Source organism: Rhea pennata, chromosome 20 (genome assembly GCF_028389875.1).
Source record: "Rhea pennata isolate bPtePen1 chromosome 20, bPtePen1.pri, whole genome shotgun sequence".
Lineage (NCBI taxonomy): Eukaryota > Metazoa > Chordata > Aves > Rheiformes > Rheidae > Rhea > Rhea pennata.
This window is the reverse complement of record NC_084682.1, coordinates 3,633,073-3,645,280: the sequence shown is the minus strand read 5'-3', so window position 1 is coordinate 3,645,280 and position 12,208 is coordinate 3,633,073. Positions and strand designations below refer to the sequence as shown.

Here is a 12,208-nt window from a genome sequence, read left to right as displayed (position 1 = left end):
CTGCCTTTGTAGAAGTAAAGGTAATGCCCTTTGCCTTTCAGTTTATTGGAATTTAAATATACTTGACTGCAGAATGAAGTAATGTGAATAGCAACTAAATGCAAATTTAAACATCTGCTAAACTGATTTTTTTTTGGGGGGGGGGGGGGAAGAGAGGTAGAAACTAGTTAAGCTCTGAGTATAACTGTGGTTCTAAATCACTGACAACTTTGAAGGAAAAGGGAGGGAGGCGAAAAACCACATAGAAATTGCAACCTGACTGATACTAGTTCTAATCAGCCTGTGTTACCAAGGGCTGGTACCTTCAGCTAGGTTCCTCAGCTCTTCGAGTGGCTCTTGACTGCAGTCTGACATCCTCTTCTCTGTTCTGTCTCCTGCAGAGTCAGACATGCTGGGTGTCTGTGAGTCTGTGTGTGTGGAAAGCAGGGCAGCTACCCTGGACTGAGGGGGCTTGATGAGGAAGAGTTGCATCTTAATAGCGTGATGCTGGCAAGCGGATCAGAGAGGATGTCATTCATGGATGTAAGTTACTTTTTTCCTCTCAGTAATTAAGGTGAGAATGACTTGTTTCGTTTATAAAGTATGTATTGTTTCATTTATAAAGTATATATTTAAACTGATTGATCAAAATCTCTTCTAGTCCTTTGGGAGTTCTTAAAGAAACTGTGCTTGATACTATCACTAGGCTTGGGTAGTTTTCAATGGATCTTGAAGCAAATTCATCAACAGGGAAAAATACTGAAAGGCAAAGAGTTCCCTGACCCTACCCCTGACCCAGCCAGGTAGCTCTCTGGGGGCGCGGGGGGGGCTAGCTCCCGGAGGCTCCCTGCAGGCTCCTGCTTGCAAACACAGCATTCATGCAAAAAGCTGCTTTTGTTGGCCTTTTGCCCAAATGCGAATGCACAGTGCCAAGACTCTTAACATCTCTTGCACTCACCAGATGGAATGACAGGTTTCCTTTTCACTATTCCTTGCTGCATAAGTAATGGGGCTACTATTCACTCATCTTGGGGTTAAGGCAGACAGTAAGGAAACATACTTGTTTCTCAAATTTCTTCCCTTACACTCAGCTGGGTGGGGCTCTGCTTCTAAGTTAACTTTTGAACAACCTGTTTGTAATAAACAGCTGGTACAGCTCAAAATCTGCACCCTCCCAGTTATATTCCAAGAATGGAACTAGGTATTGTCCTTAAAAGATTTTTAAAAATTTGTCAGAATATTGGGCTTCTGATTACTGACTTCTCCCATTACTGTTGGAGTTAATCAATATTCAAGCATTAGGGAGTATATTCACTTCCTCTAACATGCTATCCAAAAGTCTAATGAACTTTAGTTTGTTTTCCCCCAGAGGATATTTGAGTTAAGAATGATTAAGCTGTTAGCATTAACATTTCAAGAAAAAGAAACAGGGTAAGTTACAATATTTACTTCCAGTATTCTTGGTCATTGTATTTGGCCCTCACCATAGACTGAGGATTGGGCTTACTCTTACATTTTATTCACACACACAAAGATTTGTTTAAAGGCTGTTTGTTGACCAAATGCAATATGGCACTCATTGTTTACATGGCCTTCATAAAGGAAGGGGGAAAAATCTTTAAAATACTTGTCAGATAAATCATCTCTTCCTGATTAAGTTCTGGGAAAGTTCAGTTTGATTATGTTCTGTGGGCACATCAAAGATTCAGGATCCAGCCTTGAGGTTACTACTTGCTTTTGTTCCTTGTCGGATTCAGTTCTTGTAATTTTGCTTCAGAAGCAGTTTGAATACAGGCACAAATGACACTTAAATAACCAACAGTTCTGATCTTGTATCAACTTTATATGCAAAATAAGGCATGACAAGATCTGTCTGAGGAAACAGAGAGCAGTTTGTTCTGCCAATACTGGAAGAGCAAGCATAAGCCTATTACACCACAGCTCAGTCTGTGGCCAAGCACTAATTCTTCCCTGTCACCCTCAGGAGTGTTTTAATATCATTCAGCTGTAGATTCTCCAAACTAAGTACCTCATTGCTGGCAAGGGCTTCCAGGAGAACCAGCCTCTGCTACTCCCAGAAGTTTCCAACTACAGTTTTAGAAGCTTTTGCTTGTTTTCTTCAAGCTAGAGTCTTTGTCCCCAATAATTCAGATATTAAGGTAGTACAACCCTAGGGCATGTTTACTCCAAACTACAGTAAGCATCAAACAAATATAATAACCAAATACAGCATATTCTGTAGCAAAACCTTGGTTGAACAGAAAAGTGATATTTGTTAGCCTGTTAATTTAACTTGTTAGTTAGGTTTTCATTCAGAATCCCAAAGCATGCTACTGTTAAAATTCTAGCTGCAACTTTAAGAGCACTCTCCCATCATGCCCTGTTAGCTGTATACATCTAGCTGCATCAGCTGCAAGTTTTTAATAGCCAGTCACACTGCCTAGCCTCTCAAGTTGCTGCATCATTCATCAAGTAAGTGTATAGCTTTGTTTTTCTCTAATTTGGAAGTTTCCTAAAGGTATTAAATGAAAAGACAATTTCAAGTTAACGTTAGTCAGCTCAATTTAACATTGCTGTAACTAAATAGTTTGAGTGCTTTTTTTCAGTCTTGCAATAGGAAGATGAGAAAAGACAATGCAGGAAAAAAAAAAGGAGCAAGATTGTACATAAGCTGGCTCTATGAATAGTATAAAATAAGTTACAAATACATGAATGTTCAGAGTTTTTTTTTTTTTTTTTTTTTTTGTCTCCCCCCCCCACCCCAAAGACAAGAGTTTAACAGAAGTATGTCTAGCAGTGAATAAGGCATTATTGTGGGCTTACATGTAAGTTAATATTGAAACAGTAAGGAATCTTATTTGCTTATTCAGCATGCACCAAACAAACAGATTTAAATGCATTTATTCTCTCTGATTTTTATGCACACTACAAATTGCAAATATAGTATAAAATAGATTCTCCTCTATAGGAAAATTTGCTTGCCCATTAGAGCAAAAAATACAGTATTAAGATTTGCTTTAAAAATATAAGCTTTATAAAATGCTATGTAAAAAACTATCATCAGTGGTTGGTTTATGTATTAAGCCTAAGATCCTTTAGAAATCTACAGGAAGCCAAAGGGGAAACGTCCTATTCTTGTGGCTTATCTCCAGGTACAATGAAAAGTAGTTGCTGCTGTAGACACAAGAATAAAGAAGTTGATTTCTCTGATCTGTTGGGCTAGCATTAAATGATCTTTAATACCAAGTGTGGCAAGTACCTCTAATTCCCATTGTAATCCAAGCTATAAAAATTGCTCATAGTCTGAATATAGCCTGCTGAATGACCTTTTAGTTTGAGTAATATTCAAAGAATAAATACATTTTATTACAGTCTAGAATACTGTTTGTACCTTTAAATAAAATGCTAAATTAAGAAGCTGCTGCAAGCAGTAATGCAGCATTTTCAAGGGTTTGACCGTTTCCTGGAAGAATCATGAGAGAAGCAATGCTGGCTTTTGTGCATTCATTCTGAAAATGATTTTTTTTTTTAACACTTAAAAGTGTACATTTCTTTACTGTTTTAATATTGGAACATTTCATAGAAGTGTAAAATCCTAAAAGTCTTGTCTTATGCCACCTACAATCATAGCTACAGTAAGTTGCAAACTCTTAACTGGAACAAACAAACTGTAAAACTGAAGTCATATGACATGCTTTAGAAAATCTGTAGATGCACAGAAGTAGCTCCATCCTTCCACTTGTTAACATGGTCTGAAATAACAGTTCTGCAGAGTGGACACGTTTTCTCTCTATTAAACCATAAAGAGATGCATTCTTCACAAAATATGTGCTGTAATGAAAAGAATGAGAACTTAGAGCTTCTAAGTTCTTCCATTTATAAGAAAGTATATCATTTGTAGAGCGTGATTACTAAAAATAATCAGAAGACATACATTCTCATGAATCTAACTTTATGTTGTTTTGTTTATGAGTTGTTAAAAGATTAAGTTTGCAAAAAGTAATGTTCAGAATATGTCTGTGAGTGGATGGGAAGTTTTAGGAGGGAGTTCAGAAAAGTGAAAGAGCCATAGCTTTTTCAATGGAAACTATCTAATCTGATTTACTTTTTAAATAAACTTTTCCATAAATCTGCTTTTTTTCAGTTAAGACTGTACTAAGTTGTACAAAAAGCCTTCTGAGTGCAGTAAATTTTAAAGAAATTCCAAGTTTTATATTACCTGACAGATAAGCAGAATAGGCTTCTGAAATTCAGCTTGGCAGATTGAACAAATATCATCTGATTCAGAACACTGTCTCTTGCTAGCTGTCACTCCATAGTGCTGTAAAACAAGATTTTGCAGCAGATATTATTTTCTGGGGGAAAAAAAAACAGAAAGAAATCAGGCTAGAAAGGAGTTGAGAATAAGAGCTGCTATGAAATGAAAAAATAGTCAACCCCCAATGTCAGAATGTTGCTAAATGTTTCAACAGTTGCCAGGATCTCTAAAGCTTTCATTTTCCCACCTACCATAATATCTAGCTAGTATTTTCCTCTGTTCACAGTGTAGGGAAAATGAGGAACAATCTTATTTTAACAGTGACCTCTGAGCAAAAACAGCTAATTTCGAATTTGATCAAGAAAGCACTTAAAAATTGTATTTTAAATACTTATTGTTCTTTTAGTTCAATGAGCCTATGCTCAAAAATCTTCAATACATTTTACTGCATCAATAGCAGATTCTAAATGATAGTATCTGTTATTGTGGAGAAAGATCATTATCTGGAAACTTGCAATTCTAACAAAATAGTTACTTTCACATCAGCTACTTTGCCATGATATGTTTCTCACTTATATTTCATTTGCAGTACTAGCATAAAGCTTTGCCTCAAATCCAACCAATATTTATTCCAGTAAACAAGTAGGAATTAGGACAGAAAGGATATGCTACTTCATATAAGTTCATCTGAAGAGACATGCAGAAAAGATTTTTTGTTTAAGTGACTGCATAATTGCGTAAAGAAATCCAAACTGTGAAATGGAGGTACAAGTGAAGAGGGATTACTTTAAAAATGCAATTGTCTATTATTGGAACAATACAAAATAATATAGGAATATAATATGAATGAATTCAGAAAGAAACACTTTTATGTAAGGCAGATTTACCCTTTTGTTATAACAATCCAATACTTACTGGTCGTGTACAAAATATCCGTAACACTTGTTTAAAGTTTCTCAGTTGTCCAAAAAAGCTCAAAAGCTGAAATGGGAAAGAAAAAATTGAGTTATGCATAACATTTTTTCTCTATAAATTAAAGAGCCTCCAAGCTTTTGTGCAAATTCTCACAGTAAAAGTCTCACTGTTAGTTCAATGATGGTAGGAATGTTAAGTTAGCTATAGTTCACATTGATTATTTTCAGTTAATTATTATGTAAATGGAGAATTTGGCCTGAAGTTTTTCCCAACATGTGGCTGCTCTTTAAAAGAAAAATATTGTTCAGGTTGTGAAATGAAGCATTCAGGTCACATATACCTGCATTATTATTGTATACTTTAGACTTGTAAGACATCTTAGCATTAAAATATTTTTTGTCTTTAAAGCAGAACTTGTATTGAGTTTGGTTACACTTGCGAGAGTAGCTCTTTAGCTAAGTACATGCCATTGTGAATTCTTTAGATTAACTTCCGTAGCATCACACAGGAATTCTAGCAGAGAGAAAATCTAGTTTCCTTACAGTGTTGATTTTTTTGACCAAGAATTTCACCTTTATTTTTGCAAATTTTCTCTTGATATCAATCTCTGATGATAGTCTGATCAATATTTGATGTGAGGTGTTCTATAGTACCAATGTTCTTCTCCACAAAATCCCAGTCCATTCCCAGAACAGGTTCAGGGAAGGGGAGTGTGTGTGTGTGTGGGGGGGGGGGAATTTAGTGCCATTAGCCAGTTTTCCTTTCAGTTTTGGAAGGCTCTATCAGTTAAACTTAAGAGACTCAACCTGCAAGTTCAGGCACTGGGGAATGTTCAGAAATGCATTAGTTCACATGCCTATATCCATCCAGTGACAGTTGCTGCAAAATAGTTTAATAGAAATATAAAATTTACATACTTTTAGGATGAGGTAGAGTAAGCCCAGCAATATCCCAAGGGTCCATCCTAGTGAACTGTCGAGCTCCCCATAGCCAATAAGATAACGGAACCAAACTGGTATGGGGACAAACATACGGTAATACTGGCAGAGTTCTTCTAACAGCATGTACCAGTAGCCCTAAGCAAGACATGCAAAGGAATCTCTCAAGATTTAAAACATAACAGATTTTTTAAATATATAGAAAAGAGGCATTTTTTATTCTTTCTGAGTAGCTTTCTCTCATCAGAGCTTGACAAAATTGAATATATTCAAATTAAAATCACGTAAATTTACGTAACTACAGTGTAAAATCAAACCCCTAAAAAATTAGGGCAATACCAAGTTTAGGTTGAAAGAATGATGACCAGATGATAAGTCTCACCACAACAGCACAGATAACAATAGCACTAATAACTGCTGTATTGAAGAAAATCAAATTAATAGGCTAAAATAGAGTGGCCTTTGTAGAATGCCTACCTACTTACCAATGCTATCAATCTTCCTTTTTCATGTAATTTTATTTTCTTTTTTAGTGCTTACGAAAGTAAAATAAGACAAAATTAGTCATGTAGATCAGCTAGTCATTGACAGAGTTGTGTCCAGCATTCAGGATTAAAAACTGAGGATAAGAAAAGGCCCTTACTTTTATTAAAAACCAAATTATAAACTTTTCTCTAAAGGTTATTTCAGGCTGTTTTAAAAGCCTTATTATCATGAGCTAAAGAATTTCTTTATAGGATAGGTGGTAATCAAATGTTGAGGACAGGGGGAGAAGGAAGAGTGAATAGCTGAACTGAAGAGGTAAACTGAATCCAGAAATTAAGATTTCTGAATAAAACTTAAGTGTCCTGCACAGAGCACTTTGTGTGTGTGTGTGTAGTGTATATGGGTGTACATTGTGTGTGTGTGTGTGTATATATATGCACACTATGTATGCACATAAACTTTTAAGTGTTAAAATTAATCATAGATACTTAGTTTAGCTCTTACATTGTTTCCTTAAATTTTCCTTTAAAACTAGATTTACAACACTGGATAAAGTACACTTGCAGCAGTGTATGTTGGGTAATACCATGATTTGCCTCTACTGACCAGATTCCCTCTTTAATTTAGCCACAGTTTAGCTCACAGTTGGTATAATGGAATTTTCACTAATTAGTTTTGGATGTTGTATTGCTAGTTGCAGGAAAAAAAAAGTTTGAGTATAACTCAGTATTTTGCTAAAGTGATTGTACCTGAGAAATGCTTTGTCCTGGTGCATTTTAAGAGATAAAAACCTTTCCCAATCACCCTGCACCCTGTTTAAATGCTACCACTTTCTTCTTCTTCTTCTTCTTTTTTATTGGTACTACTATTTGCTATCCTGGCATAAAATTTAGACTTTTTTGCATGTCTTACCTCAGGGAACAGATAAGAAATGAGTATCTCTTCAACCATGACAGGCTTCTATAAAACCATTAAACTTAGTGGTTTGAGGAATTAAGCTAAGAATCAGATTTGCTGATCTGACATAAACGTTATGCACGTTTATTAACCAAATAAAACTCAGACTTATTCCTCTAAGGGTGAAATCCAAATGTTTTCATGCACAGATCTTAAAATCATCCTATACCAGTTATTATAAAGCAAGCAAAAAATTTACAGTTCATCAGCTGCTCCATGCAGCCGGCATACACATTCTTACATTGCAGCAAATAAAAGGTTTCTTCACCTCCCACACAGACAGAAATACACTCATGTACTCAATAACATAATACAAACAGTTGTTTCAGATCAGAATGCAAACCTTCCTTAGCACCAAGCAGGGAAGAACATGAACTCCACAGGGTTTTCTTGCCCACAGCAGTAGTGCTGCATTATATACAGACCTTTAATTAAGAAAACTTCTTCTGGGTGAAACGTCCTCAATACTTTGCTAATTTTACTGCAAAAGATATCTTCATAAAGAAGCAAAAATATAGACCGTTTTCTTACCTTGGATTTAAAAGACATCATGAAAGAAGGCACCAAGAGAATAAAGCATTTGAAGCCCATGACGAGAAATTTCAGAATAAAGTCTGTGATTCCCACAATCCAAAGTACCTCCCAGAAGTTCATGAAATCCACAGTAGGATTTAAAAAGATTAAGCTATAAAAAGAAGTATCGGAAGTTACCAGATCAGCCTCTTTAGAAGAGAGCATAACCAGAGACTATCACAGCAAGTTTAATTAAAAAAGGAAACTTGATTTACACAGAGGAAAAATATTTTGCTAATAAAATGGTCTCTGTCATAAATTGACTGTTTTTGATCTCTGACCTCTTTTTGAACCTACTTTCTTGTGTCTTCATCACAACCCCCATCCTCTAGAGATATGCTTTATTTCCCACTTAGAAATACTGCTGTTGACTGATTGTTGCTACAGAACAGTAAGAAAAAGAAAAAAAAGGAGACATAAATCCTGTAGAGTCCCAGAATGCTGCATATTCTGCATATTCAGTATTCTGAAGACAAGGTGTTAGGGTCAAAGCTAGGAAGCAAACTCAGCTACATCCCACATGTCAAAATAGTGCCACAGAGCTGAGTATGGCATCTGATCTTGCATATTCCGACATAGTGTTTTTACAGGACAGTTTGGCAGAAGAGAAATGGAGACTAAAACAACAAATGAAAAAGCAACACCACTTTCTTCTTGGTTGTTGCTAAATAGCTGCAATTCTGATTAAATGTTCTTGGTTAATGTTTAACTGAGTAATTTATGACATTGATTTTCCTTTACTTGCCTGTAATACAGTGACTGAGAATGAAAGGTATAATACAAGAGGAGAGATGATCCAGATAAGTATACTAGTAACCAAACACACTGCAACTTGGAGCACCGTTCCTGGAAGATAATTGTTAAGAGATATTATAGTTTTTATCTCAGTATAAATGCCTTTAATATATACCTAAGCACCAAGTCTGCTGCACCTGAACAGAGTTACTGCTACATATGAGTAATTACTACTATTTGCATTAATTTTAGCCTAAATAAAAGTCCTCACTGGAAAGATAAAACAATAATTTTAATCTTTTCAACAAGACAATTTCTATGTATATCAAAGTGTTCCCTAAAAGACGCAACCAAATACCACCCCACTCTGAAAAACAGATCTTCTTTCAGAAGATAGATGAAATTGCTGACTGTTTGATTCTAGAAATACGGTTAAGACGTTCTTCTGTAAACTGAAAAAAGCTCTTATCAGCTGAAGTGATTTCAGTATTCAGAGAAAAAAAAAAAGCCTTTGCATTTTGCAAATTTTGCTTATCTGAGAAGCTCTACACTGGTGCACAGAAGCATTAAGACTTGCATGAAAACTGCAAGTCTGTCTTGAAACCTATGACATGATTTTTTTTTTTTATTTATTTACCAAATAATATTATCTCCATTCATACCTCTTTCAAAAATTGATGCATAGAGGTCTTGGTTAAAATAAAGAACTTTGTTGCAAAGAGTGATACTTACTCTTAGAAAAACCTGATTTACTATGCTTTTGTTTGCGTACATAAAAGTTGTTAGCAGCCCAATTCCAAGAGAAATGCCTATTAGGAAAAAAGGGTCAGTTATATACATGAAAATAAGAAGTTATACTGAACTGAGTTTTTTTAAAAAAAGCCACTTCTAATATATCTTTGCAATAATTGTAACAAAATGTTAATAGCTCAGATTACTAAATCAAAATAATTAAGCATATTGTATGTATGCCGGCAAAAGAAACCAGAAGAAATATATTTTTGCTGATAAACAAAGCAAGCAAAAATAAAGCTAAAAATAAATTAAGTTTTACTTCAGGCGTCATTATTAGCATGTTTTTACGTTTGGGGAGGGTCTGTTCCCCCAGACCATATTCTGTTATACTCTACCAATTATGTGCTGCATGATCAATTTCACACACAAAATCAAGATATACGGCAGACTTTTGTGCAGCCACTGCAGGAGGTATCTGAGCTCTGAGAGGGAGCTGCCACTGTGTTCTTCCGAGTCTGGAGTGGAATCGTCAAGCCCCACTGCTTCGCTGTGGGCATGTCCATGTGAGTGACTTCGGGAGCCTGGCCTCGAATGCTGGGAACTTGCATTTTCTCTAGCTTCTCCCACAGCAGAGTTTAACTGTATGCGAACATCTCCACTATGATGGCACGAGCTTTCTCCTGGCAATCTTGCTGCATGGACATTCTGAGAAGACAAAGACTCATCACTGTTCCCTTGGATATTGTGGAGATGACTGCAATTTGGTTGCATGGTGGGATTCTTTTCTGGTCCAGATTCTTACTACTTTTTCTCCTAGAGTGGGAGATAAAAAGTCACAATGTAAGGAAGAGTGTAACTAATTCAGGACAAAGAATATAAAAATACAGCAGACTATTGTGATTGCCAGCAGGAAGCAAAGTATAGGTTCTCCTCCTGATAGATACTGGCCCTCTTAGTTCTGAAAGCTGGCATGCTTGGTTGTGCCCTGTCTTCACAGGGCACCTTTCTGTGTACTTCATTAAATGACTTCATTTCTTTCACATGCAGATTTTCTAACTTGCAGTGAACCTGGCTGCCTTAGCAAAATCTGAGGTTGCTTCAACTCAGATCAGAACAGCAAAAGCTCTTGAATAGGAGATCAACACTAGCTTGTACAGAATGGATCTTAGATGCGCTGCATAATTTCATAAACATAGTAACAGCAGCAGGCTAAATAAGAAAAAACAATGATGGGAAAGAAGCAAAGAATGTTTTTACATGCATCTGTAAACTGGCAAGTATTTGTTCAGACAAGTCTCATCAAAAGCCCGTGCATATTCAAAATTGAGGGCCATTATGAGATTATCAAGAGATTATCCTGTCTGGGTAAGTAAGCAGAACCAGGTTAGTTCATTTTGTAAGAAGCACTGGAAGAGCCTCAACCATATGGTCTAGGTCAGAAAAGAAACAGACAACAAAGATGACAAAAAGCAATACAACCAGAGTAAAGTTTTATTTCTTTTTTCTAACATCTTTCCATTGTCTTTCTAGGCAATTTCACTTCTCTGCATGTCTCCCTATAGCATTAATCTACTTCTCTGGACTAGCACAATATCATAGTAATGATTTTGGGGAATGTTTTGAGGCTGGATTTGTTAAGTATTAGTGCTATCAAATAATATCATTGAAACACTGGGATTTTTGTAATAAATCTGTTTCATAAGTCACAACTTTTTCAGGTTCCTCTTTGAAATGAAGTTCTCCAACCCCACAGCACATGCAGAGTTAGTTTCATCAGCAATAAGAAAAAGTTAAAGTAAAATCTTTTTGCTTTGAAAATGTAATTTTGCACTGCAAGAAATTCTTAATATATTTGCATAAATGTAGAAGTCTTTAACCTTTAAAACAGATTACATTGGAGGAGTGAAGAGCATGAATTTAAAGAATATATGAAAAGGAGAGTTTCTTACTACCATTCAGAACTGCTGCTGCTACTACTGCTGCTATATTTTTGATGGCCAGAGATTACATCATACTTCAATCTAGCCAAAATTCATGGTCTGTAATCGTATGCTATGAATAAAGCCAATAAACGGGAGGTGGTGTTAACTCGTGTGACCGGTATTACACAGCGTGTCTGCAGGATCAGGCCACTAATGCTGTTTAAAAAAAAAAAAAAAAAAAGATTTCATTAGCAGTCTTCAGTTGAGGTTTACGGCCTACTTCTGCAAAACCGGACACTAACGCGTTTTTAAAAAGCGAGCGATGTTGTTCCAGTCAAGTAGTTTAGCTCACGCGTGGCAGTTCCCCTAAGGGCGCTCCGCTAACTACCTCATTACCGAGCTGACTCCCCAAACGCAGGAAATCTAAAGGCGACGCGAGGCAGCACAACTCTCCCCCGCCCCACTTCGCCGAAAGCGGCTCCGCGAGCCCGACGCCTTCCGCCCCTTCCCGCCGCGGCCCTACTTAAGCCGCGGCCTCCTCGCCCCGCCGCCCGCTGAGGGGGCTCCGGCCCGCCGCCAGGTAGGTACCTCAGGGGGCGGCCGGCGCCTGCCGCGCGGCGCTGCCGCCGCTGCCACCCAGGCCGCCTCCATCGCCGAGGCCGAAGGGGCGGGCGCGACGGCGGGAGGAAGAGGAGGAGCCGTGAGGGGAG

The 12,208-nt window shown here is 37.0% G+C and overlaps 1 protein-coding gene across 5 annotated transcripts; it reads right to left on the bottom strand.

Moving 5' to 3' along the window:
- Positions 1–1,801: 1,801 nt before the first annotated feature.
- On the bottom strand, positions 1,802–12,173 carry RNFT1 (ring finger protein, transmembrane 1). 5 transcript variants are annotated; one of them, XM_062592726.1, is made up of 10 exons: positions 12,087–12,161; positions 11,526–11,714; positions 9,972–10,389; positions 9,574–9,650; positions 8,852–8,952; positions 8,065–8,218; positions 6,070–6,228; positions 5,153–5,218; positions 4,199–4,300; positions 1,802–3,810 (listed from the first exon to the last, which is right to left on the bottom strand). In XM_062592726.1, exons 3-10 carry the CDS (start codon positions 10,345–10,347, stop codon positions 3,676–3,678), a joined length of 1,170 nt encoding a protein of 389 aa, XP_062448710.1. In that variant the 5' UTR covers positions 10,348–10,389; positions 11,526–11,714; positions 12,087–12,161; the 3' UTR covers positions 1,802–3,675. The 5 variants fall into 5 exon arrangements, with proteins under 5 accessions (XP_062448710.1, XP_062448708.1, XP_062448711.1 ...); XM_062592724.1 differs by having other exon boundaries at positions 11,529–11,714; XM_062592727.1 differs by having other exon boundaries at positions 10,026–10,389; positions 11,529–11,714.
- Positions 12,174–12,208: the final 35 nt, after the last annotated feature.